At 40.1% G+C, this 27,138-nt stretch overlaps 1 protein-coding gene across 5 annotated transcripts in view; it reads right to left on the bottom strand.

Annotated features, from left to right (window-relative positions):
- Positions 1 to 27,138, bottom strand: part of RYR2 (ryanodine receptor 2) — an 803,099-nt gene that overhangs the window by 49,854 nt on the left and 726,107 nt on the right. For 3 of the 5 annotated variants that reach the window (XM_070471028.1, XM_070471029.1, XM_070471027.1), the window contains 9 exons: positions 18,655 to 18,759; positions 15,735 to 15,816; positions 11,202 to 12,538; positions 10,363 to 10,430; positions 7,573 to 7,720; positions 4,203 to 4,289; positions 3,231 to 3,446; positions 1,669 to 1,799; positions 356 to 398 (listed from right to left, as the gene is read on the bottom strand). In XM_070471028.1, the coding sequence (XP_070327129.1) occupies positions 356 to 398; positions 1,669 to 1,799; positions 3,231 to 3,446; positions 4,203 to 4,289; positions 7,573 to 7,720; positions 10,363 to 10,430; positions 11,202 to 12,538; positions 15,735 to 15,816; positions 18,655 to 18,759 (2,217 nt within the window). The remainder of the gene's footprint in view (positions 1 to 355; positions 399 to 1,668; positions 1,800 to 3,230; positions 3,447 to 4,202; positions 4,290 to 7,572; positions 7,721 to 10,362; positions 10,431 to 11,201; positions 12,539 to 15,734; positions 15,817 to 18,654; positions 18,760 to 27,138) is intronic. The other 2 variants (XM_070471032.1, XM_070471031.1) reach the window with 1 other exon arrangement.

The following is a 27,138-nucleotide window of genomic DNA, read 5'->3' on the forward strand; positions in this document are numbered from 1 at the left end:
GGGAGAATTCCAGCCCTGGTAACTCAGCTGTCTTATCAGAAAAGAACCTTCAGTCAGTTACCCAATCTCAGAGAAAATTCTTACCAGTTCTTTTTAATATACAGGCTGAGCACTGTTTAATCACCTGAGTCAGAGGACAGGTGGATGAGCAATGCTTATTTAATTTTTAGCTGCAGAGTATGGATTTCTTGTGAAATTTTTCAAATTCATATTCAATCCTATTTCCATTTTGAAATGACATTGACAGACAAAGCATACCTCAATATCTCATTCTACATATGAGACACAGCAAATTCAAATCTCAATTGCACTTTGGGAAAAACTAGAAAATTTAAAGTGTTCTAAGTAGTATTACCTTTCTTTTAACAAACTTGTCCCAGTAGTTGTTGGGAAATGACCTAAAAGATATAAAAGCACAGAAGTAAAATATAGTATCATTTAAAAAATGATAAATAACAATATATTGTTTGGAATAAACAAAATACTAAAAATAATATGTAAATGTGTTCTTTCATTCACAGAAATTACAATGAATTTTTCCCAGCTTATTTCATAATTTTTCTATAAGAATATTAAACATTATTTTAAATGTTAATATATCCATGTAAATCACAAAAAATATGGACTAATATTGTTATGGATAAAATATGAACATATTTATTAATAAGGAGTTATATTTTTATTTATGTATGTCAATATATACATTGCTTTGTCAATTGTCTTTAAAAATTAAAGTATCTAAAAATCGGTCACTGTTTCTCTATGTAAAGTTTTTAAAAACAACTCATTACCACCAATTTTTCTCAAGGAAACTGAGCATATTAACATCACATGATCCTGGCATCTTAAGAATTCACCTAAGGGGACAGACTTGATTGGATTTAGTATTAGTAAATAGAGTTGCTGAACAAAATATTGAGCATTTAGAGTAAATGTTTATAACACACAGCCCCATTTGAATTTACTAGAAATCATAACTTTTTAAGAATTAAAAAAACTAATTACAATTAAAAAGAATCTATTTCACTCAAGTAGCACAAACTACTAGAAAATATTGTATGATTAATACCTCTAATAGTGTAAATTAGACTTCAATGATGGATTTATATCTGAAGCAACAGCTAGTCCCTTGGATCTTGATCTCGTAAGGCTAAATAATTAGTACACAGAAAAAGCACTTGTTTTTCTGTCATATTTTACATGTCATAATGCTTAGGTATATGCCAGACTGCTGGATGATAGCAACTAAAAATTTCCAACTTAGATTAAATGTGTGAAATGCAATACTTTTGCCTTTAATGCTACATCCCTTTCCTTAATGAATAATTTTGGCTTCCTCTGCTTTTCTGTGAGATAAGCCTGCACTGCAGGTTGTGTACCTTGAGCTACAGACATCCCTGAACACTGAGTAATGGATGTTAAGTTCCATTACTGCCGTGGAAATGGACTTAAAGCCATTTTTGATGGAGGAAATCAGAACACAGAGGGCAAAAATTGATGGCATCCATTAAGAGGATGATGGAGCTCAGTCATTTGATTTTCTTGGCTGAATATATAACTATTATTCACTTCTGCTAAACTTTTGACAAATCTGCAGGAACTCTGGCAAGTATTTTATGTCCTCAAATTTTTTGAGCACGGAAATGTTTCATCTAATTCTTTACTCACTGTGTGTTGATTACGAGTCTATCCCACTGGCCTTTAATATCATCTTCTGAAGGCTGTTCTGTAATATAAAGCCCATCAAATTCCAATTTTCGAGCTACTTCCTTTTCTCGCTTAAAAATAACCAGTGGGACCTACATTTGAAAAATAAACATGTTAAAATTAGTTTACATTAACCGGCATCTCTTGTGGTCACTATCTATACAAAACAGCTTTTGGAAAGAAATATTTCCCAAGTTACTTCCAGAAAAGTAAAAAATGAGTGAAAATGAACCAGCCATATTTAGGCAGAAAGAGGCATCTAGAGGTTTTAGAAAAACAGAAGATAGTGTAGATATATGTATGCATGTGCTTTTAAATACAGAGAGGTTCATAGATAATTTGCATTAATGAAATAAATTTTAAATATTGAGAAAAAGATTTTATAAAATTTCTTTTCTTTTGCATATAATATATACATACATATATGAATGCAATAAAACATAGCACTGTTATAATGTTCCAAAATGCATACTTTTAAAAAATTTTAGAGCTTTGAAAAATCTATTTAATAACTGCATGCTCAGCATGCCTATATATGCTATTTTGAAATAAATTCTAATTTCAACATCAGCAAAAATGTTTGTCAATTTGCCAAAATGTCTCCAGAATTTACTGACACTCTTTTCATATACACAGAGTTTACACAAGACACAGATGCAAAAAAGACGCAAACATGGTAGAAATATCTAAGAACAGCTCCCTGTCCCTCTCATAAAACAAGGGAAGGAAAGGGAGGTAGAGGTGTTTCTGCAGAAAACTTTACATTCTAATCATTTACTCTGGACCCTAGTTTTTCAAAAGTCTTGTATAAGCTTCCCAGTCAGAAGCAGGGAACAGTGAAACAAAAGCCCTGAAGCATAAAAGTGCCGTGTTAGGAAAAGATAAAAGAGGTGTGCAAAGGTAGTGTGAAGCTCTGGGCACTTGCAGAGACGACCTTGAGTTCTACTCACCAAACTATACTACTCCCTTATAGGATTCAGGAGAGACGCCAGGGTGAGGTGTGAAGCATTTCTGCCAAGGATGGTGAGAGACATGTGCCTAATAGCAGAGCAACTGAGACGACTTGGAGGTCAAATATGATATATTTCTAGAATTCTTACGACACTGAACATTGCTAGTACATAGTGGTACATAGTGTGCTGTCAAGTTATAGGTGAAATTTTCCGTATGTGAATAATTACTGTGGGGGGAGAAACAAAAACAGAACTACAATGTCCCAGCCACATCCCCCTCCCAGGGCAGCCTGCAGCCTGAGTGGTCAACACAGAGCTCTAAGGGCCAGGCTCCAATGCCCCCAGCCCAGGCCACCCTGAGGGGCGTCCCAACTCCAGAACAGAGGCTGTGACGGGCGCTGTTGGGTCCGTTCTCTCTCCCCACGCTGCCTCTTCCCTTCGCCCCACAGGTGCTGATGGAACATTCCCTAAGAAGCTGTGCGTCTGCAGTTTCCATCTCAGACTCTGCCGCCCCGGAGCAACAGGCATGCATGCGGACACACACAGGCTCTTGGTGCCTCACGGTCTTACTTTCAGGCAGTAGTACCCAATGATGCAGAAGAAAGAGATGACGGTGTGCAGAACGGCCAGGACCCGCAGCGTGGGCTCCATGTAGCCGCTGCTCTCCTCTAGCACGTAGTGCACCGCCACGGCTCTGGGCGAGCTGCTGCCCAAGCCGCCAACTCGGGCACTTTCACTGGAGCTGCGAGCGGGCTCCTTTCCTTCAACCGCAGAAGAAGTGGAGACCTGATTCAAACCGTTTAGAGCACAGTCAGTTCATTTCCTCTAAGAGATCAGGGTAAACAAGAAACAAGGGGAACTCAGCCTTATCGGCAAAGAGCTGGATGTGAAGCCACCGCAGGGTGGAAAGACCAAGCACAGGCTGAAAAGACAGCTTTTCAAAAACCCAGCCCAGGGGACTGTACTCAGTATCTTATAACAACCTACAATGAAAAAGAATCTAAGAGATAAAATATATGTACACGCACACACACATAAATGATTCACTTTGCCATACAACTGAAACTTACACAGCACTGTAAATCAACTATACCTCAATAGAAAAAAAAATGGCAAATAATGACCATATTTTAAAAACTCCCTCTAGTCTAACCAGTTATGAGGGTTAAAATGCATGCAGGGGAAAATTAGATGGCTAAGTTGTCTTCTCAATGATCAAAAGAATTTAATGGAATACAGGTATGCCATACCACAAGATACATGTGACATATCCAGCAAAATCAGGCTACAAGTACTATGGGCAAACCCTCTAAAATCCCACATTCTTCAGTGGGGGCATTTCTCACTTAGTGTGACGGAGCTAATCTATTCTTGCTGTCCCAGACAGTCAGTGATGTACCTGAGATTCAGGTTTTCTCTTTCATCAAAATACAATTCAGAAAAGATGTTCGTGTGCTTATTAATGGATCTGTCAAATCATTACATTCAGTTCAGTCTACTTGTAGTTTCATATTGGTTATTAAAAGACTAAGACGTACGTACCTTATAAAAGAGCAAGATGAAATTGATTGCAAATGCGACAAATAAGGCTAACATTCTCATGTTGTAGAAGTTGCGAGCAAAATAGTTCTGAAGGTGAAAAAAATTATTAAAAGGTCATTGAATCAAGAGATTTGAAATTTGAAGGCAATTGAAATAAAGTATTCATGCATTTACCGAAAACTGTTTCTTGAGGGCCTATCATTTATTAAGTCCCATGTTTGCTGCTGTCAACATAATAGTGAATAATAAAACTTAAACCAGCACGGAGTAGACAAATAAAGAAGCACACTCACAGATAACAAAAAATAGCCTAATTTCAGGGAATGGTAAATGCTCTGAAGAAAAATGCATCAGACTAAGGACTTAGGGAGGGGGTACTATCTGGATAGGTGGTCAGGGAAGGTTCTTGGGAGGTGACATTGGAGCTGAGGTCTAGATGCCACAGGGCAGTAATCAAGTGAACAACTGTGGGAAGGCAACGTCATAGAAAGCTTGGAGGGCAAAGGTCCTGAGTTCTGAGTGATGCTGCTGTGTTTGATGGACAGTGAGGAGGTAGCAAAGTGGGAGGAGGAGAGAGTGGGAAGGAATGAGGTCGGAGAGGTGAGTGGGGGACAGCGTCCTGTAGGCCTTTGATAAAAAGTCTGCGCTTTGTGCTGTGGATAATGGTCACTACACAGATGTTATGTGTGTAAACATTTATCCAGCTGAGCTGTATAATTAAGGTCTGTAGACTGAACTGTTGCTTGTAAGGTATATCTCAATAAACACAAAAGAAATGTTAAAAAAAAGAAAAAGTGCTGCCCCTTAGTGCAGTGGTTCAGTGTCTGATTGCTGAGACCATACTGCCTGGGTATGAAGCCTGACCCCACCACTTCCTCACTGAGGGAAGTGGACAAGAGACTTAATCACTCTTGTAAGCATCACTTTTCTTATGTATAAAGTGGGGATAACAACAAAACCTGTCTCATAAGTTTGTTATGAGGATTAGATGAGTTACTATAGGGGAAGGTAATCATTAATATTATTATAACTGGAATTACTATTTTACTGTAAATGAGATGGCAAGCTCTTGAAGGAGTGGAAGAGGGCTTGATGCGATCAGATGATTTGCAAACATGATTCCAGCTACTGTGTCTAAAGTAGACTGGAGGCATGGAAGGCAGGGGACCAGTTACAAAGTTACCGCAGGATACAGAAAGAGGATGTTGATGGTGGTGGCTTGAACCAGCTGTGGCTGTGGAAATGGTAAGAACCGGGAAGACTCTGGATATATTTGACAGAAAGCTGAGAATTACTGTTGGATTTATCTGAGGTAGGAAAAAGAAAGGACTCAATAGAGGGTAACTTCTGGATTCTTGGGTCTGAGCAAGTAAGTAAATGCCTGGTGTCATTTATTGAGCTATGGGGAAAAAGTACAAAACACTTATTAGAGCAGAATTAGGTTTAAGTGAAAAGATTTTGGGACATACCAAGAATTTAAGTGGGAGATGACCAGAAAGTATCTATCTGGATATATCAGGGGCTTTAGCATTATAAGGCCAAATCAGAATGATACTTCATTAGTTATCTCTCTCCATGGACATAAACCGACTTGGATGGTGTCATCTCCCCACATATGATCCTGACTGTTCTGCCACCATTTATAGGACCAAGGATGGCCACCACATCCAAACTGGGTCAGTCACACTGGTTCTCCTTAGAAGGTGGGACTGGGTCATAGGGTCTGGGTTAGCAACTTTGGTTATCTGAGCCGGGAGGTCACGAAGACTGGTGTCACGAGAGGCACTGTGGCACTCGATGTGGCTCTGATTAGGCTTATGCATGCAAACAGGTGAGCAAAGAAAGTGATGGTGCAAAGAGAAACAGGAAAGAAGGCACCTCTGGGACAGAAGGATGGGGAGAAAAACATCAATTACTTGCTTTGTTCAACTGCAGTTACATAAACTCCTCAGGAACCCACTGGGGCTGCTACAGCTTATCACAGCGCCCGTACAACACCACACCCTAGGCAGACCTCACCAGCAGCCGTGGCCACTGTGACAGCAAACCAAACCATGGATTATCCAGAGTTGCCTCAAAAACATCTCTGTTCCGTCTACCCTGTATTTTTTTTCATTTATTTTTATTAGTTGGAGGTTAATTACTTCACAACATTGCAGTGGGTTTTGTCATACATTGACATGAATCAGCCATGGAGTTACATGTATTCCCCAACCTGATCCCCCCTCCCACCTCCCTCTCCCGTCTACTCTGTATTAAATAACATAGGAAACATACAGTATAGTTTAAGAAAGCATAGTTCTAACTATTAATAAGCTGTGTAAATTATTTAAAATGTCATATGTATACATTTATGTATAAGCAGTTAGAATATATCATGACAGAACAATCCATTTTGCTTATAGGCGAAGTTCTATACTATATGAGTTTTTGGTCTTTTTTTCCTCAAAGGTTAAATATGATTTTGCCTTTCAAATGGCTTTATTATGGAGTGTTGCTCTTAATTTCTAGGTCTGACATTTTTGGTCAGTACCTCATGTAGGTTTATTTGAGACATTCATCTCTCAATCTTTTCCTATTGATATGATACAAATATATAATATTTATACACATATACATACATACTCATATAAAAGGTCTTTCAGACAAAATTTTTAACAATTCCATCCTGTGTAAAAAGGAATAGAGAACTACATCTTCTTTTTTGTTTTCCACATATAAGCAGATATTTTATTAACTAAAGGAGCATTTCTGAAAAATGTTTAGGATACTACATAAAGAACTATCTTCTCCCTCTTCTTTCACTTTTTTACTTATTTCCATTTAAAGAATAATTTTAAATAGATCTTCTTATCATTGGAGAGTTGGCTCACTGCATTAATATTTTTATAACTGGATTTTTAATAAAAGGGCAATTCAAGAAAGACTGACTAACCCCACTCTGAAACATCAAGATGAATTACTTGTCCCCTAGAAGGTTTGTTTTGCTATCATATATTGCAGAGCCTTACAGAGTGTCCTGCAAAGAGGGAGCCTCGGGGTATGTTAATTAACTTACTCTTTAAATGTCCGGGTATGTTAATTAACTTACTCTTTAAATGTCCTTTTGGGAAGATGCTGTCAGTCACTAAATCACATGGTCTCAGGCCATGCGAATGTTTGCAGAGATTATGGGTTTGACAATAAGGAGCCATGGACCAAGACATTGATTCTAACATATAAACACTAAGATGGGCAAATACCATATACGTTCAGGGCTGACGTGGTTCCCTGATTACCACCCGAGGGAAGGTCATTGGATATCTACTGCACCCGAATGATTATGGTCTTACAATATATCAAAAACAATATTCATTCTAAAACATCTTACTAGAAGTTTCTGTTGATAGGCTATGATTTTCTTCCAGAATGCTGACTCAGGGACTTCTGGCTCTCCATATCTGTGTGTGTGGAGCTGTCTCAGTTTTTGTTTACCCTTGTCTTCTTTGGCTTTTTCTTCTTTTTCCCCATCTTCTCCTCTATGAACGCAAATGAGTGAAATATAAACCATCCAGACACCAAAGAACTGAACAAGTTTTATGCCAAAATATATAAACATACAAGTATTTAAATCATAGTATCAGTTTTAATTACTGATACCTCTTCTAATTTTAGAATTAGCAGTAGAATTTCTGGCTTATCATAGCCTCCTATATATGAATAATTCTGTGAAGTTCAGCTCTGTAGGACATCTTATAGGCTTCAATTTTCTTTTATCTATACCCAGTATATTCGTTTCCAAGTGTACAATGAAACAGCTAACTGAAAAGGGAATAATGGAGACTTTCTTTTGGTTGTAACTTTCAACATACCTTATTTTTCAATTCTGATTTTAACGTTCAGCCTCTAACACTGACTAGCTATTAGGACTTAAAATCAGAGGCAGATGCATTTGGTTGATGACACATATAGAGAATGTCAATATGTTAATTCTGCAGACAATAATGGAATTGGGAGCACTGAAATTTGATACCTAAATCTCTCCAGGTACAAAATACCAGGCCTTCATGGAGATGTATTTATATACATATGTAATCATATATATGCAAACCACATAATATAACTCATACTTAACCCATATGAGACTTTTCCAACATTATTTTTAACATTTAAGAGTTGCCACTGAAATGACTGTCAAGCTCTCTTACATTTGTCTGTGTTTCATTGTTATAGTCATTTACATGGCCATTTTTAACTGATCCAACAGTGCAAGATCTGTGACAATGAATGGCTCTGACTGTGAAGAATAGACAATGGTGACCCTAATATGAGGCCTAATTCAAACGAACCAATGGTAAAAATACACCTTTGAGACAAGGAAGCTTGAAGCTTAAATATTTAGCAGCTATTAGACAGTATTTAAAGAATAATTGCAAGTTTTGTTTAGTGTAAATAGTAGCATGATAAATATGGTTCTTTAAACAGTCTTTAGCAATTAGTAATGTGTACAAGGTACTTATGGGTGAAATGACATGGTGACTAGTATTCTCTTTAAAACAACTCGTCCCACCAAACGCCTCAAAATATGTGTGTGTGTGTGTGTGTGTGTATGGGTGTGTGGTGGGGATGGTTGGCAGGAGAAAACCTACATGAAACAAGGTTAGCAAAATGTTAATAATTATTAGAACTAAAGTGAAAGTGAAAGTCGCTCAGTTGGTCTGATGCTTTGAGATGCCATGGAACTATATAACCCATGGAATTCTCCAGGCCAGAATACTGGAGTGGGTAGCCATTCTCTTTTCCAGAGGATCTTCCCAACCCAGCAATCAAACCAGGGTCTCCTGCATTGCAGGTGGATTCTTTACCAGCTGAGTTACCAGAGAAGCCCTTATTAAAACTAGGTGATGGGTTTACGGGTGTATGTTATAACCTTCTCTCTTTTGTCTGTGTTTGGAAATTTTACAGGCTTCAAGTATCTTTGTGTCTATATATTGTATATTTCTTTCAAAGTATATGATAAAATATTTAACTGAAAAGAGAATAATAATGATGACTTTTTTGGGCTGTGATTTTTCAACATACCTTGTTTTTAAATTCCTATTTTAATGTTCAGTCCTTAACAATGACTAGCTACTAGGGCTTAAATGCTTATAAATTTTCTCAAGTATCTTAGAAATTAAAAAATTTGATTTTCCCTGCAAAAGTATTAAATTACTCAAAAGGTAACTCTAGTAATGTCAAGCATGATGTGAAAAAGTTGAAAAAAACTGTTTTTCCATGAAAATATAGTAAGAATTATTTCTGAATTATTCACTTTAATATTATTTTAATTTTATAGGTATAATTAAATTAACACAATTCTAAACAAACATTTGTCTAATCTAGGGGGAAAAACAGACAATGAAAACAGGCCAAAGAAAATAACAGAACAGAAGAGAAAAATAAAGTGCTATGTGAGAATAGTGGCACTATATGCAGTTAAAAATTTGATTTCCCCAATTTTTAAAAATATGCATATAAAACTGTGCAAACTTGGGGAATGATGTAGGTCTCCATTGTTAACAGGAAGCCAATTTTTTGAGAAATTACACATTTTCATTGTTTCATATCCAGCTCTTTATGTCTTAGTAATGCATTTATAACTATGCTCTCCATAGCACCAAGACTACTGGTGAAAATGAAGCTTCCTGGGCCCCACACCAGCCCTGCTGACTCAAAACCAGTGTGGGGGCCCAGGAAACTATGTCTTTAACAGACTCTCCAGGTGGTTTTTAAGCAGGTGGCCCTGGGACAGTGTGTTGAGGTCCACCAGTCCCCAAGAGTCTATGCAATGGCATTCAGAATGCCTGTCCCCTCCCTTCTTTACAAGGACAGAATAGATGCTCAACTTAAAAAACAAGAACTACAACAGTCATCTTGCAAGGAACATCACATGGAATCATACAGTCGTTTCTGCTGAGAAACACACAAACAAAATCCTCATGGAACCAGAAACAGATAGGAGTGCCCCCCTCACCCACCCAGGTAGGTGTTCACACTGATCCCTGCCCACAGGCTGAGGGCTTCCACTGAGATGACAGGTGTCATCTTGCAACCTGAGATTCTCCCCACTGCATCCCCGAAGGGAGAGGATGAGTGAAAGACACCGAACCAAAGGAAAGGACACAGAAATGACACGTACTCAGCTTTCTCAGGTTCGGATTTACTTTCTTCTTTTTCTTCCTTTTCTTCTTCTTTTGCCTTCTGTTCCTTGGATGAGTCCATGGGAAAAGAGAAGCGGGATAGCATGTCACCTTTGAATGAGTTCAGGAAGCTCTGTGACCCGGCGTCAAATTGTAACCTATAAATGATACCCTCCTGGCTCAATTGAGGGGATAAAGCCACCACATGTGCCCTTCCTTCTGCTGCTTCGTGCCCTTCCCCCTTCCCCACACTCACCTGCCAGGCCAGAAGGGAGCACCAACTTTCTAAACTCCTTCCCACTTATTTCACAACCACCTTCTTTCCCTCATTCACCTACTCAAAGCTTATTCATTCTCCAAACCAACTTAGGCCCCACTTCTTCACTCTCACCCAGCTACTCCAAGCCATTCTGAGCTTTCCATTTTCTCATGTAATCTCCACAGTCTGCGGCCCATGCTACTTACCACTTAATGATTTTCTAATTTTTTTCATGAGTGGTTTATCTTTCTAATAAACTCCTTAAGGCAACTTGAAAGCAGTGATTACATCCTACATTTCTTTTAAATCCATATGATACCCAGGGGTACCAGACACATGGCCAATCCTCATAAAACATTTGTGGAAGGAATGATTATTGATCAACTGCTTAATGTTGTGAGGGTGAGTACCAGAGTTTGTACCTTCATAGTTTAATGAAATAATTTGTAAAGGACCTTCAAAAGGCTGGCTGGCTCTGCCTACTAAAAAGCCATTACTCTTTGGCAAGTCAAGTCATCTATTGAACACCACTCTGGCACAAGCAAGACAGCTGATGTCAAGTTCACTTATCATGCCCACCTGAAGTCCAGAGAGCTGCTGTGACTGGAGGTAAGTTACCTGGAACTTTTCTTGCACCTCTGGGATGGGGACGGGGTTGCTCATGAGGTCACTCAGGCCAGCATTGGGATTGTGAGGAATCAGTTTGTACTGCCCTCCTTCTCGTTTCAGGTCCAAGCCAAAGATATCGGAAAGCAGGTCACTCTCCTCTGTCAGTTCCTTTAAATCCGTCAGATCTTCAGAGGGCAGGGCCCCTTCCAGGGTTTTCCTCTCCCCCTCCTCCCCGTCTCCTCGAACCTCATCCTGTGTGGGGTCTGGCATGTTGGCCAGGAGCTCTGCCACTTTAATCTTCTTCGCACCTTCGACCAGGCTTCCTCCCAGCAGGAGGCTGCCGATGATGCGAGAGAAGCCTCTGAAAACGCTGGCTACAAAGTGCAGGAGGCTCATCAAAATACCCCAGTAGGATGTAAAGAAGGCTGTGATCATGTCCTTCACTGTCATCTTCTTCACCTTCTTCATCTGCTTCTTCAAGCTTTTCAGGCTGAGCATCCGCATAAGGATCAAGATATTGTACCTGAGGGCAAACAGGGCGGACTTGACCGTCACGATGGAAAAGAAACCCATCCTTGGACCCTGCTCCTCCGGCTTCTCCTTCTCACTCTCCTCTTTATTCACTGACCTCTCGTTCAGATCTGACTCTGATATCTGAGCCGCCAGCTGCATCTCGAAGATGGTGTCCTCACAGAAGTTCACGAAGAGCTCCATCTTCTCCTTTTCCCCCCCTTCATTGACCACGTCAAATATAAATTGCCTTTTGGACTCCTTAACCTGGGGCTTCTCCCACTGGGTTCGGCTGGACTCACTGATTTCAAAATACACCCTCTCTATGCGCTTGGCACTGCCCATGATCTCAATGCGGCCCAGGAAGGGCTGGAAGTAATTGAGCACACTCTCGGCCAGTTCCAGAAAAGTCTGCAGCCGGGTATCATTGGGCATGTGTTCGGAGAGGTTTGTCAGAAGCACTGCCACGTTGAAGCCAATGTCCTTGGCAGGCTCGTGGAACCGCTTGACAAATTCTTCATAGTCCAGGGTTTCATTTTCATCTGTCTCTGCACAGGACAGGAGAAATTCAGTCTCGGACTGGGTGTAGTGTTTGTGGCTCTCCATGGCTTTGTGAAAGTCTCTCTTGGAAATAACTCCCTTACCATCAGGGTCATACTCTTTGAAAGTATCAGAAGACGTCAAGTCCTTGAGTTTTAAGAACATGTCAAAAAACTTGAGAATCATCTCCACGTTGTTGGAAGATTCCACGAGCATATCAACCATCTGTTTGCCAATGGTGCCATTAACAACATTGCCTGGGGATAAAGAATTACATTGGCTCAAAATGAACATTCCCAATAAAATCAGTGTCAATGGCAGACAGAAGCCAATGTACGTTGAGTGTGTGTGATCAGTCACTGTACCCTGGTCCAACTGTGTATAAGTTGCTGCTAACTTGTGCAGGTAAATAATAAACATCTTAAAATGACTTTTAAAAAGTGTCTAGAGAGAAAATAACAATGTAAATCTTATATGACATCTGAATCAAAGATAGCTCTTTTCTCTTCCAATGAGTGAAGGAAAAGATGGATAACTACTTGTAAACTCTAATTTTAGAAAGTGATTACATGAACACATGCAAAAGCATATTTACAAGGTAATCAGACAAATGCATGTAAAACAATATGTGATGAAAGGCTGACATTTTTTCCCTCCAGTTGATCCCAGAAGCAACATGCTTTAGGATTTTTTAAAAAATTTTAAAAAGGCAGATATTTATATTATCCTAAAACCTGAAACGGATCCAGTCTCATACTAATAATAAAAATAAGTGTTTGCATAGCCCTTTGGGAATGAAAAAAATCACTTCTCACAGACATTGCCTGATTTCATGTTCATACCTGAAAATACTTGTGAGGCAGGTACTTTTTATTATTAATTATGATTTTACTATTGAGGAAACTGTGCTTAGCAAGGTTAAATTAAAGTGCATGCTGTAACATGATTATTGAGAGCTAGGGCTAGGACTTCAAACGGAACCACTCAGAGCAAATTAGATGCTCTTTCTGATGTAAAACATAAAAGACCTCCTTACATTTCCTCATGGTTCAGAATGTTTATAGCTAGAAAACGGCATGTTATGAATAAGCCTGACAAAATGAGATATTACCCTATATTATAGAGTCATCATTCCTTGAACAGGATGTTCTATGTAACACAAAGATAGGCATCAGAAGAAAGATACATAATGATGGGTTTGTGGCGTTCATCTGTGAGGCAGTAAACACCAGAGTTAAGAGCATGGGCCCAAGGGCGTTCCTGGTAGTCCAGTGGATAAGATTCTGCCTGCTAATGCAGGGAACACGGGTTTGATCCCTGGTCTAGGAAGATTCCACATGCCTTGGGGCAACTAAGCCCGTAGGCCACAACTATTGAAGTGGTACACCTAGAGCCCATGCTCGGCAATGAGAGAAGCCACCACAATGAGGAGCCTAAGCACTTCAACTCAAGAGTAGCCCCCATTCACCCCAATTAGAGAAAGCTCACATGCAGCAGTGAAGACCTAGCACAGCCAAAAAACAAAAAAGGCATTGGCTCAGGAGCCACGCTGTTGGGGTTTGAATCCAGATCCCACCATCTGCTGGCACAGCAACCTGGGCAGATTTCTGAGCCTCTCTGCACTATTTGCAAAAGAGTGATAACGATACTAACCAATTCACAAACCTGGTATTCAGATTAAAAAGTACTTAAATGAGGTTAATTTTAACTCATTATTCCTTCAATTATTATGGCTGTGTTGCTGCTATTTAGACTAAAACTTGAATTGAGGTCCTGGAAAAAGGATCTTGTGCTTGGAGGATATAGAGTGACTGCCAACTAAGGGTTTCAAGCAAACACTGCATCTTTAAAGTCCTAGAGCAAGATGTGTCTACTACCTTAATTCGTTAATGCAGGGTAGACTAAGTGAGAGAAATTAGGAAGGACAGTGAAAGAGGAGAGAGAAAAAGTTGGCTTAAAGCTCAACATTCAAAAAACAAAGGTTATGGCATCCAGTCCCATCACTTCACTTCATGGCAGATAGATAGGGAAAGAGTGGAAACAGTGGCTGACTTTATTTTTCTGAGCTCCAAAATCACTGCAGATGGTGACTGCAGCCATGAAATTAAAAGATGCTTACTCCTTGGAAGGAAAGTTATGACCAACCTAGACAGCATATTAAAAAGCAGAGACCTTACTTTGCCAACAAGGGTCCATCTAGTCAAGGCTATGGTTTTTCCAGTAATGATGTATGGATGGGAGAGTTGGACTATAAAGAAAGCTGAGTGCCGAAGAATTGATGCTTTTGAACTGTGGTGTTGGAGAAGACTCTTGAGAGTCCCTTGGACTGCAAGGAGATCCAACCAGTCCATCCTAAAGGAGATCAGTCCTGAATACTCATTGGAAGGACTGATGCTGGAGCTGAAACTCCAATACTTTGGCCACCTGATGCGAAGAGCTGACTCACTGGAAAAGACCCTGATGCTGGGAAAGATTGAGGGCAGGAGGAGAAGGGGACGACAGAGGATGAGATGGCTGGATGGCATTATCGACTCAATGAACATGAGTTTGGGTGGAGTCCCGGAGTTGGTGATGGACAGGGAGGCTGGGCGTGCTGAGGTTCATGGGGTCCCAAAGAGTCAGACATGACAGAGCGACTGAACTGAACTAAGAAAAAAAGGATAGGGAACATAATAGTAAACATTCTGTAGTGGCTCTGGTCGCATCCACATGATTTCACAGAATGCTGGCATACACTGTCCTGAGCCCCGTTGCATAGAGGAGGGAAGTGAGACACGGAGACATTACTCACGCCAGGGTCATGCTGCCTGTGTCAGAGTGAGATGTGGGTGCTGGTGGCGGATCTCAGAACCCCAGCCCTTACCCGCTGTATTTACTGCCTGAGATAGAAAGAAAACCCAGTAGCAAAGGAAAATAAGGTGGGAAGAGAGAATGAAAACCCAAGAAAGAGGCTTGTGGAAGGGAGAACTTAGGCTGCCACCAGCCTTGGCGGGTGGGGTGCTCTCTACTGCCTTCTCCACCTGCAGAAATTTATGACCCACAGGAGCTATAAGGCAGTCAGCTCAAAGCAGCAATTTACGCATTTGGAGTGTCCCCAAACATCTGTAATCCCTACTGCTTACAAACAAACAAAGGGACTAACAAACAAAACCCTCTTTAAGGTACTCTCTGAAGAGCACACCCTTTAAGGTATCACTATGAAGTGAAAAATACCATTATAAAATAAGTACTACTGGTTTCATTTCATAGCTTTGTGACCTGAGATTGGCAGGATTTCTTTAAAAAAAAAAAAAACTAACTTGAGAAAAGAGTAGTCAAGCCAGCAATAAGTCTGAAGTATCTGTCCCATTTTGGCACTGATATTTTACCTTTGCAGCAGGCTGACTCCCAGAGCAAGCATATATGGAATCCTTCAAAGAATAAAGGGGATTTGAAGATATAAATCAAAACTACCTTCCAACATGGACAGCAACATGACCACCATGTCCTTCTGAAGATCCATCAATTCTTTTAGTAGCTCAATTTGACTGGAGTCCTGAAAGTATTAACACAGTGCATTTGAGATAACATGAGAAAATTACGCAGCAAGAATGTCATACTTATTCTCACAAAAAAGAATACTTTTCTACCAATAGCAGACTTTTACAGCATTATACAGCTAAAAAGAAGCCAAATAAAAGTCTGAAGCTTTTTAAAAATACTCACTTCAGAATGAAAGAGTATTTACTATTGATTCCAATTCCAATATTTTTTAAAGTATTCGTAAGGACAGTGAATAAATCTAACTAGAGTACAGAAGACCTAAAGCAATGGTGAGGACCCTCAGGTCAGGCAGGCAAGACTCAGGTACTTCTGAACACTTGGCATCCTTCTTCTCCTTGAAAACAATAGACTTGTCTTTTCTTCTTTCTAAGTTACTACACTGAGATGCTATGAGATGCTATACACATTGTAAAAATTAACTTATTCTGGAAAACACAGGCATAACAGTGACATGAGATAAACTTACCCTACATAAATCTAGCCAAAAAATGTACACAACTATGTTATTTACCAGCTTTATTAAGCTCTTGAATATTTCTCTGTTTAAAATTTTCTGGGTTTTTTGTCTTTGATTTTTCACCATGAAAAAAAAATTTTATATAGATATGTTGTGTACAAACATCACTATGCTTAGATTCAGTGCCTGAAAACATGGAATACTGATATCTACATTATAACCCCATGCAGCATCAGAGTTTTTTCTTATTTTAAAACTATACTTTTTTCCAAAAAAAATACATACACACACACACACACACACACACCCAAAATGTATTATTTTATTCACATGAATTTTTCTACACAGGAAGCCAAATTTCAACATTGTATGAAGGATGAGATTTCTTTCTTTCTTAATAGTTAGTACCTCAACTAGGTCTACAAACTATGAACAACTGCTAGGTAGCACTACTAGATGTTAATAAAATGATGGAAATACATCCAAATAAGAACTCTCTTGTGATAAATGTGTTCATGTTGATTTTCTTTACTTACTAAAATGTCACTAGCAATTAGATGAAAACAATCATATTTCCTTATTTGGTAGAAGTTACCAATAACTAGATACTGACAAAGATTCTCTCCTTGACCAAATTAGCCAACTCCTATGGGCCCTCTTCCTAAGGAGGCTTTAATCTTGGTTTATAAAGCCTTGAACAACTAGGAAATGGGATTAGCAGATACAAACTATAGGATGGATAAACAAGATTCTACTGTGTAGCACAGGAAACTATATTCAGTATCCTGTGATAAACCATAATGAAAAAGAATATTAAAAAAAGAATGTCCGTATGTATATGACGGAGTCATTTTACTGTATAGCAGAGATTGACACAACACTGAAGATCAATTATTTGTTGTTGTTCAATTGCTACATTGTGTCCAGCTCTTTGTGACCCCATGGACTACAGCATGCCAGATTCCCCCTATCCTTCACTATCTCCAGGAGTGTGTTCAAATTCAAGTCCACGGAGTCAGTGATGCTATCTAACCATCTCATCAGTAAATCAACTACACTACAGTTTAAAAAAAAAATGGCTAGAACAAAACGAGACCATGGTTTCTAAAAGCTCAAAGCTACTTCACTAGGAAGACCCCAGGCCCCCTTAGGGTGCTTGCCTGAGAAAACTCAAGGCTGTCAAAAAAATTTACTATTTGTTCCAGCCAACACCTGAGGATGCTAGAATCTGTCTCCCAGGCTCTGTAGGAGGTAGAATACTAACGTCAATACTTGCCAGCTAGCAGGCACAAGTGGCCCATCATGTTTACACTGACCAACCTTTTATAATTTTTCTCTTTCCTGAGCCCTGATCATCCCCTCCTCCTCCCATTATCTCTGTACAAGTCCAAGTTGAGTTCAGCTCACACTAGATTTTTCTCCCTATAGTGACAGTTATCACTGGTTAAATCTGTTCTTGCCACTTTAACCTGTGCCTGGCTCTATCTGAAAATATTTTCCAGCTGGAGGGCAGGGTGGAGGTGTGAGTTTCCTCACTTTGCTAGAGGCAAGGAGATTCAAGGAAGAGACGGACACGTGAATGAAATTGCGGGGGCTGGACTGGTGGTCCTTTGACTTTTAATCTTGCATTCTCTCCTCTCTTGACACCTGACAGATATCCACACTCAACAGATATGTCAGATCTCAGGACATTCCAGTAAAATTCCCTGCATCAAAGGGACATATTTACTCAAGATTTATATTTAGAGTTTTTCTATTCATATATCTCTGACTCCACATGCAATACAGGGGTGAGCAAATAGCATGCTGACGTTTCCAAGATGTGCTCCCAGACTAACATTAAGCATGGTGAAAAATCTGTTTCTTCGTCATTTGCCTATCTGTACTGCTATTTTTTTTCTTTGACTTTCATGAAGTTAAATACCCGGTTAATTGGTAAATGTCATCTTTTGAGAGCAGCTGCTTGTTTATGACCCTATAAGAAAACTGTCTCTCCTTAACAAGGGATTTGGAGCAGATTACGAATCCTCTTCCAATTACATATGTGGATGAGGAAAATTCCAGTGAGTAATCATTGAGATGTGGGTCTATGAAGGATTGTAAAATGTACAGTGTTTGGCGACTATACTGCTTTATTTCTCCATTATAGTCAATTCCTTTATCTTTTATTCTCAAATTTGAATAATGGCTCCCACCTATTTGCATAAAATTCTTTTATTTTTAAAAAAAAAGGATTTTTAAAAAAATATCATGTAAAAGATGTATAAAGAAGTCATCTAAGAAAGAAAATATTCTGACACGGAAAGTGTTTAATTTGCCAATGATCACAGTGTACAGTGTCTCATGTAGGCTGACAGAAGACAGTGACTTTACCTGAGACAGCTTCATCTGCATGTGGGCAAATACATGAAGAAAGCCCACTACAGCATCCCAGAGCCTGCTGTGAGCCAAACTCTGCTGGTTGCCAGTGCAAGGACCCTGGGCCAGAAACAGACAGACAACAGTCATTCCTGATAAATTAACTGCCAAAATAAACTTTACAATAATAGATTTTACTTTAGCAACAAGTGACTGGAAGAGAGGACGGCATTGAAGATACTGACAAGATGTCAAAAATGGAAGCTTCACTTAAGGACCTAGAGCTGAGGAGAAAAGACATAACTGAGCAGGACCCTGTGAGGCCCTCCCAAAACAGATCTCCACTCACATCCTCGGCCTTCCTTTTGTCTGTAGGAAAACTTTAGTCAAGGAATAAACTTAACCAAGGAAGGGGGAAAATGCAGAAAGAAAGGAAAACAGGCAAGACAAAATAGTAATACTTCAGCCATTAAACAAAGTCGAGGACCTTTAGTTCCTTCTCAAGGACAACAGATAATATTCTAAGCCATGTCCTCTGAGCTGTTTGGCAGAGACTGAAACCCCTACCAGGTGGGCGAAGTTAACTGTATACTGCCCACCAACATGTAGACCAGACAGGTTGATGATGTTGACTCCCAATGACCTCACCACCAGCCAATCAGAAGAATGTTCATGAGCTGATCACACACCCCACAAGCACTCTCTCTCAACCTGTCCATGAACTGATCACACACCCCTCAAGCCCCTTCTCTCAAACAGTCCATGAGCTGATCACACACCCCACAAGCCCCCTCTCTCAACCTGTCCATGAGTTGATCACACACCCCTCAAGCCCCTCTTTCAAACTGTCCATGAGCTGATCACACAACCCACAAGCCCCCTTTCTCAACCTGTCCACAAGCTGATCACACACCCTGCAAGCCCCCCTCTCAATTCTGTCCATGAGCTGATCATATACCCCACAAGATCCCTCCCTCATCCTGTCTTTCTAAACCTTTACCAGAAAGTCTTTAGGGACTTCAGGCCTTTAAAGTTCTAGCTGTCCTGGACTCCTTATTTGGTGCCTGCAATAAATACTGCACTCTCCTTCACCAGCACCATGTTTCCGCAGATTGGCTTTACTGCACACAAACAACCAGACCCTAATTTGGTTCAGTAACAAAGACAGTAAGGGCCAAATATCTTCATATTCCAAAGTAAGGTGCTAGATTCAGTACCTGCGAAAGGAAACGAATTAGATCTTTCTAGCCTTAACACATAAAGGTGTTGAAGTTGAAAAGGGACAGACTTTGCAAAGTGTTCTCCAACCTCCACCCCTGCAGCAGTGGGTGAGGACAGGGCTACCCTTGCCTTCCTTTACACCACGAGAGAGAGGAGGCCTCAAGAGAGCCATCAGAAGTGCTTGACTTCTGTCTTCTGAGGTTGGGCAGCAATATGATTTTGTAATCACATAGGTTAGGGAGTCCCCAAAGAAAGAGAACCAGGAATATCTTTTTTGACATAAGAGAAGCCATTTTGGCTTGAGTCATTTTTGTGATCTCAGCCTGGTCACAATGCTTGCCCTTGGATAGATCTCAGTAATTAATGATCTTAAGGAAACAAAGGAACACAGGAATAGAGAAAGAGCAGTCAAATACTAGTGCAGTGAAAACCAAGTTTTAGTTCCTCCTCAAAAGAGGTACATAATCTGATACAGTCCTTGAGTTTTGCAGGAGCTAAGGCCCTCACCCAGGTGGGGACAGAATGATGACATCCCTCCTAATTTCAGTCAACTAAAGCTTGGACCCTGTCAACCTCTGTCTGAATTCTTCACTGCTGAAGCCTCTTCACGAATATGCATGTACCCTTAGCTTAAAACTTTCCCAATTTTGCTGTTTGGAGTGACACTGCTTTGGGAAAGAACCCTAGTGTTCTCCTTACTTGCTGCAAGTAATAGTAAATCCTTCCTTCCCCCAATCTTTGGTTGTATCTATTGGATACAAGAGAGGAACCTAGTTTTCGGGTAACAGCCTGGTATTAGAAACTGTAAAAGAGGGAAAGTAAGAAAAAATTGATTTCTTAAGTGGGAGCTGTTCTGTCCAAAAGGACTTTGAAATATTGCCAAGGAAACTGTCTGAAAGGGTAATGTGATTTTCGGAGGTGGATGGGGGCCACCAGATGCACAGAGATTGTGGAATAATTTGAAACTGGAAGGGAAAAGACAATGGAAGCAGTAGGAGAGCCAAGCCCTGTCATAAGAGGAAGAATACAACACGCCGCCCAGGGGGCCAGGCCACAGTGCAGTCCCGAATTCCACGGGCCTGGAGGAAAACCTCCCTCCCTATACCCTTCCTCTCCAGGGTTCCTACCCTAAGGAGGCCTGAGGCTGGCTTGTGGGGGAAGGAGGAGGAACAGACGCCCTGTGGAGAGAAGGTAGAGGGGCCCAGATCCTACTTCTTGCTCTCTACCCTCAGCCCACAAGGCCGTTCCAGCGTGAAATCAGGCATGAGGGGAAGTTTCTTGTTTCTTCGAGGGGGAGTTTTAAAACGGGTAAGAGTTAAGTGATGGTGTCACCATACAATGACTGAAGTGAGACAATTCTTGTGACAAAGTGACTGAAGGAATTTTATTTATCTGAGAGTGACTGATGTACAAGATCCATTCAAAGAGGGGTAAAGAAATGGGTTACAGAGAAGTTTGAAGAGACAGTGGGGAGACGGAATCACTTAATGTAGAGGTTAATACATTCAGTGTACCTGGCCAAACTGATTTTACAGAGTATATCAATCCTGTCTGGCTTCTGGGTCAAAGCAACAGGTTTTCAGGATTTCACTGTGGTCCATTGTTGACATGCCCAGAAGAAACCAATTCTGACTTCCTGTTGAAACTGTTTCTTTGACTTGCTTTTTGTTGCTTTTGTTATTACAATCATGCATAATGAGCTGCCTAAAAGGACCCTGACCCTCTGCCTGACTGTAAAGTAAAATGCCTTTGTTCAACTCAAAAAGAGATAGTGTGACACTGCCTACCTGTGAATGGAAGAGATTAACACATCCCTTTCAAAGGCTGAACCTTCCTGGAGATGTTTTCCAAGACTGAAGACCCTTTCTACTTTACTTCCTCACTGCCTCTCCCTCTCTCTTCTGCCTTTAGACTTTAGCTCCTCATTGCTTCTTTCTCTCTCTCTGATCCTATGAAAGGACCTGTCATCCAGACCACAATAAGATGGATACTTTGAGAAATTAGTCTGACATCTTCTCAGTCAGCTGGCTTTCCTGAAGGAGGAAACAGAACAGACTCTATCTTGAAAGCAGGACTCCATCTTGGGCCAGACCGTGGACTTTAAGTGATATGCCCAGTATCGATGGAAATGATATACCAATGAAAAACCAGACCCCCTCATTTATTCAGTGCCTATAACATAAAATCCTTGCTACTATTATATACAGAATGGATCAACAACAAGGTCCTACTATATATAGCACAGGGCACCATATTCAATATATTGTGATAAATCATGATGGAAAATAATATGAAAGAGTGTGTATACATAAATAGATGTGTACATATATACACATATGAATATATATACATATATAAACATATTATATATATACATATATATAAAGCTGAAGAAGCTGAAGTTGAAGTTGAATGGTTCTATGAAGACCTACAAAACCTTCCAGAACTACACCCAAAAAAGATGTCTTTTTCATTATAGGGGACTGGAATGAAAAAGTAGGAACTCAATAAATACCTGGAGTAATAGGCAAATTTGGCCTTGGAGTACAGAATGAAGTAGGGCAAAACATATAACAGAGTTTTGCCAAGAGAACACACTGGTCATAGCAAACACCCTCTTCCAACAACACAAGAGAAGACTCTACACATGGACCTCACCAGATGGTCAACACCAAAATCAGACTGATCTTATTCTTCACAGCCAAAGATAGAGAAGCTCTATACAGTCAGCAAAAACCAGACTGGGAGCTGACTGTGGCTCAGATCATGAGCTCCTTATTGCTGAATTCAGACTTAAATTGAAGAAAACAGGAAAACCACTAGACCATTCAGGTATGACCTAAATCAAATCCCTTAGGATTATACAGTGGACATGACAAATAGATTCAAGGGATTAGATCTGATAGACAGAGTGCCTGAAGAATTATGAATGGAGGTTCGTGACACTGTACCAGGAGGCAGTGATCAAAACCATCTCCAAGAAAAAGAAATGCAAGAAGGCAAAATGGTTGTTTGACAAGGCCTTACAAATAGCTGTGAAAAGAAGAGAAGCTAAAGGCAAAGAAAAAAAGAAAGATGTACCCACTTGAATTCAGAGTGCCAAAGAATAGCAAGGAGAAATAAGAAAGGCTTCCTCAGTGATCAGTGCAAAGAAATAGAGGAAAACAATAGAATGGGAAGACCAGAGATCTCTTCAAGAAAATCAGACATACCAAGGGAATATTTCATGCAAAGATGGGCACAATAAATGACAGAAGTGGTATGGACCTAACAGAAGCAGAGATATTAAGAATAGGGAGCAAGAATACACAGAAGAACTATACAAAAAAGATCTTCATGACCCAGATTATCATGATGGTGTGATCACTCACCTAGAGCCAGATATCCTGGAATGCGAAGTCAAGTGGGCCGTAGGAAGCATCACTATGAACAAAGCTAGTGGAGGTGATGGAATTCCAGTTGAGCTATTTCAAGTCCTAAAAGATGATGCTGTGAAAGTGCTGCACTCAAAATGCCAGCAAATTTGGAAAACAGCAGTGACCGCAGGACTGGAAAAGGCCAGTTTTCATTCGAATTCCAAAGAAAGGCAATTCTAAAGAATGCTCAATTGCACTCATCTCACATGCTAGCAAAGCAGCCAGGCTTCAATAGTACATGAACTGTGAATTTCCAGATGCTCATGCTGGATTCAGAAAAGGCAGAGGAACCAGAGATCAAATTGCCAACATCTGTTGGATCATTGAAAAAGTGAGAGAGTTCCAGAAAAAAAATCTACTTCTGCTTTATTGACTTGAACTTCCAGATGTTCAAGCTGGTTTTAGAAAAGGCAGAAGAACCAGAGATCAAATTGCCAACATCTGCTGAATCATCGAAACAGCAAGTGAGTTCCAGAAAAACATCTATTTCTGCTTTATTGACTATGCCAAAGCCTTTGACTGTGTAAATCACAATAAACTGTGGAAAATTCTGAAAGAGACAGGAATACCAGACCACCTGACCTGCCTCTTGAGAAATCTGTATGCAGGTCAGGAAGCAACAGTTAGAACTGGACATGGAACAACAGACTGGTTCCAAATAGAAAAAGGAGTACGTCAAGGCTGTACATTGTCACCCTGCTTATTTAACTTATATGCAGAGACATCATGAGAAATGCTGGGCTGCATGAATCACAAGCTGGAATCAAGACTGCCTGAAGAAATATCAATCACCTCAGATATGCAGATGACACCACCCTTATGGCAGAAAGTGAAGAAGAACTAAAGAGTCTCTTGATGAAAGTGAAGGAGGAGAGTGAAAAAGTTGACTTAAATGTCAACATTCAGAAAAAGTTTGTGGTATCTGGTCCCATTACTTCATGGCAAATAGATAGGAAAACAGTGGAAACAGTAGTTGACTATTTTTGGGGGCTCCAAAATTACTGAAGATGGTGACTGCAGCCATGAAATTAAAAGATGCTTACTCCCTGGAAGGAAAGTTATGACCAACCTAGACAGCATACTAAAAAGCAGAAATATTAATTTGCCAACAAAGGTCCATCTAGTTAAAGCTTTGCTTTTTCCAGTAGTGTATGGATGTAAGAGTCGGACTATAAAGAAAGCTTAGCACCGAAGAACTGATGCTTTTGAACTATGGTGTTGGAGAAGACTCTTGAGAGTCCCTTGGACTGTAAGGAGATCCAACCAGTCCATCCTAAAGGAAATCAGTCCTGAATATTCATTGGAAGGACTGATGCTAAAGCTGAAACTCTAATACTTTGGCCACCTGATGTGAAGAACTGACTCATTTGAAAAGACCCTGATGCTGGCAAAGATTGACAGTGGGAAGAGAAGGGGATGACAGAGGATGAGATGGTTGGATGGCATCACTGACTCAATGGACATGAGTTTGAGTAAGCTCCGGGAGGTGATAATGGACAGGGAAGCATGGCGTGCTGCAGTCCATGGGGTCGCTATGAGTCGGACATGACTGAGCGACTAAACTGAACTGAGCTGATATATATGTATGTATGTATGTATGTATACAATGAATAAATGAAATAAAAAACAAAAAAAAAATCTGGCTAACTGTCAAAAGGCAGTTACTTTCAAGTTGACCTTCTTGTGAAACGATAGATACAACTTTCTCTTTTCTCACCAGTTATCCTGTTGTCTTAATCTAGGAATTTTGACAATAAAATGTCCTCTTACGCAAGTTCTTCTTTTCCCTTTGTTAAACTGGAAATGAAATCTTAGAGATTACTTTTATTTTGATGATTTTGGATTTCCCCTCTTATATAATTGTCTATAGTTAGCTAAAATTGAAGTTAAAAACCAATATGCAATGCTGTCAACTGAAAGCCAGATCAAAATAAGCATGAAGGAAATTATGAGGTTTTATTCATAGTATCATCAATAATCAATAAATATGATGATAAGGCAAAACTTGAATCATAACTTCTTGACTGATATATATGTGTGTGTGTGTGTATACATACATATACACATACATACATATCAAGAGAGAGAAGTTAAAAAATGAACTGGCCATAATAAACCTTGCTCTTTTACCTGCTGACCCATGAATGTTTATTTGGAATGTTCTGTGTTATGTAAATCAGCTACTCAGTCCTGTCCACCTCTTTGCAACCCCATGAATTCCAGTACACCAGGTTTCCCTGTCCATCATCAACTCCGGGAGCTTGCTCCAACTCATGTTCACCAAGTCGGTGATGCCATTCAAACATCTCATCCTCTGTCATCCCCTTCTCCTCTTGCCTTCAATCTTTCCCAGCATCAGGGTCTTTTCTAAAGAGTCAGTTCTTTGCATCAGGTGGCCAAAGTATTGGAGTTTCAGCTTTAGCATCAGTTCTTCCAATGAATATTCAGGACTGATTTCCTTTATGATGGACTGGCTGGATATCCTTGCAGTCCAAGGGACTCTCATGAGTCTTCTTCAACACCACAGTTCAAAAGCATAAATTCTTCAGTGCTCAGCTTTTTTTATGGTCAAACTCTCACATCCACATGTGACTACTGGAAAAACCATAGCTTTTACTAGATGGATCTTTATTGGCAAAGTAATGCCTCTGCTTGATAATAAGCTGTCTGGGTTTGTCACTGCTTTTCTTCCAATAAGAAAGGGGTTTTAATTTCAGGGCTGCAATCGTCATCTGCAGTGATCGTGGAGCCCCCCAAAATAAAATCTGTCACTGTTTCCATTGTTTCCCCATCTATTTGCCATGAAGTGGTGGGACTGGATGCCATGACCTTCATTTTTTGAATGCTGAGTTTAAGCCAGCTTCTCACTCTCCTCTTTCACTTTCAGGAAGAGGTACTTTAGTTCTTCTTTGCTTTTTGCCATAAGGGTGGTGTCATCTGCATATCTGAGGTTATTGATATTTCTCCCAGCAATCATGATTTCAGCTTGTGCTTCATCCAGCCCAGCATTTCACATGATGTACTCTACATACAAGCTAAATAAGCAGGGTGACAATATACAGTCTTGACATACTCCTTTCCCAGTTTGGAACCGTCCATTGTTCCATGTCGGGTTCTAACTGTTGTTTCTTTACCTGCATACAGGTTTCTCAGGAGGCAGGTAAGGTGGTTTGGTATTCCCATCTCTTGAAGAATGCCCCACAGTTTGTTGTGATCTACACAAGCAAAGGCTTTGCCATAATCAATAAAGCATAAATAGATGTTTCCCTGGAACTCGCTTGCTTTTTCAATGATCCAATGGATGTTGGCAATTTCATCTCTGGTTCTCTGTCTTTTGTAAATCCAGCTTGGACATCTAGAAGTTCTCAGTTCATGTACTTTTCACAGGAGCTATTTCTGCTTGTTGGCACTGAACAGTGATTAGTTAGTATTGTCCTGGTCCTGGTTCCTCTGCCTCTTCTTAAATCCAGCTTGAACAACTGGAAGTTCACGGTTCACGTACTGTTGAAGCCTGACTTGGAGAATTTTGAGCATTACTTTGCTAGTGCATGAGATGAGGGCAATTGTGCGGTAGTTTGAGCATTCTTTGCCATTGCCTTTGGGATTGGAATGAAAACTGAACTTTTCCAGACCTGAGGCCACTGCTGAGTTTTCCAAATTTGCTGGTATATTGAGTGCAGCACTTTCACAGCATCATTTTTTAGGATTTAGCTCAGCTGGAATTCCATCACCTCCACTAGCTTTGTTCATAGTGATGCTTTCCAAGGCCCACTTGACTTCGCATTCTAGGATGCCTGGCTCTAGGTGAGTGATCACACCATCATGATAATCTGGGTCATGAAGATCTTTTTTGTATAGTTCT

This window comes from Odocoileus virginianus, chromosome 7, assembly GCF_023699985.2.
Source record: "Odocoileus virginianus isolate 20LAN1187 ecotype Illinois chromosome 7, Ovbor_1.2, whole genome shotgun sequence".
Classification (NCBI taxonomy): Eukaryota; Metazoa; Chordata; class Mammalia; order Artiodactyla; family Cervidae; genus Odocoileus; species Odocoileus virginianus.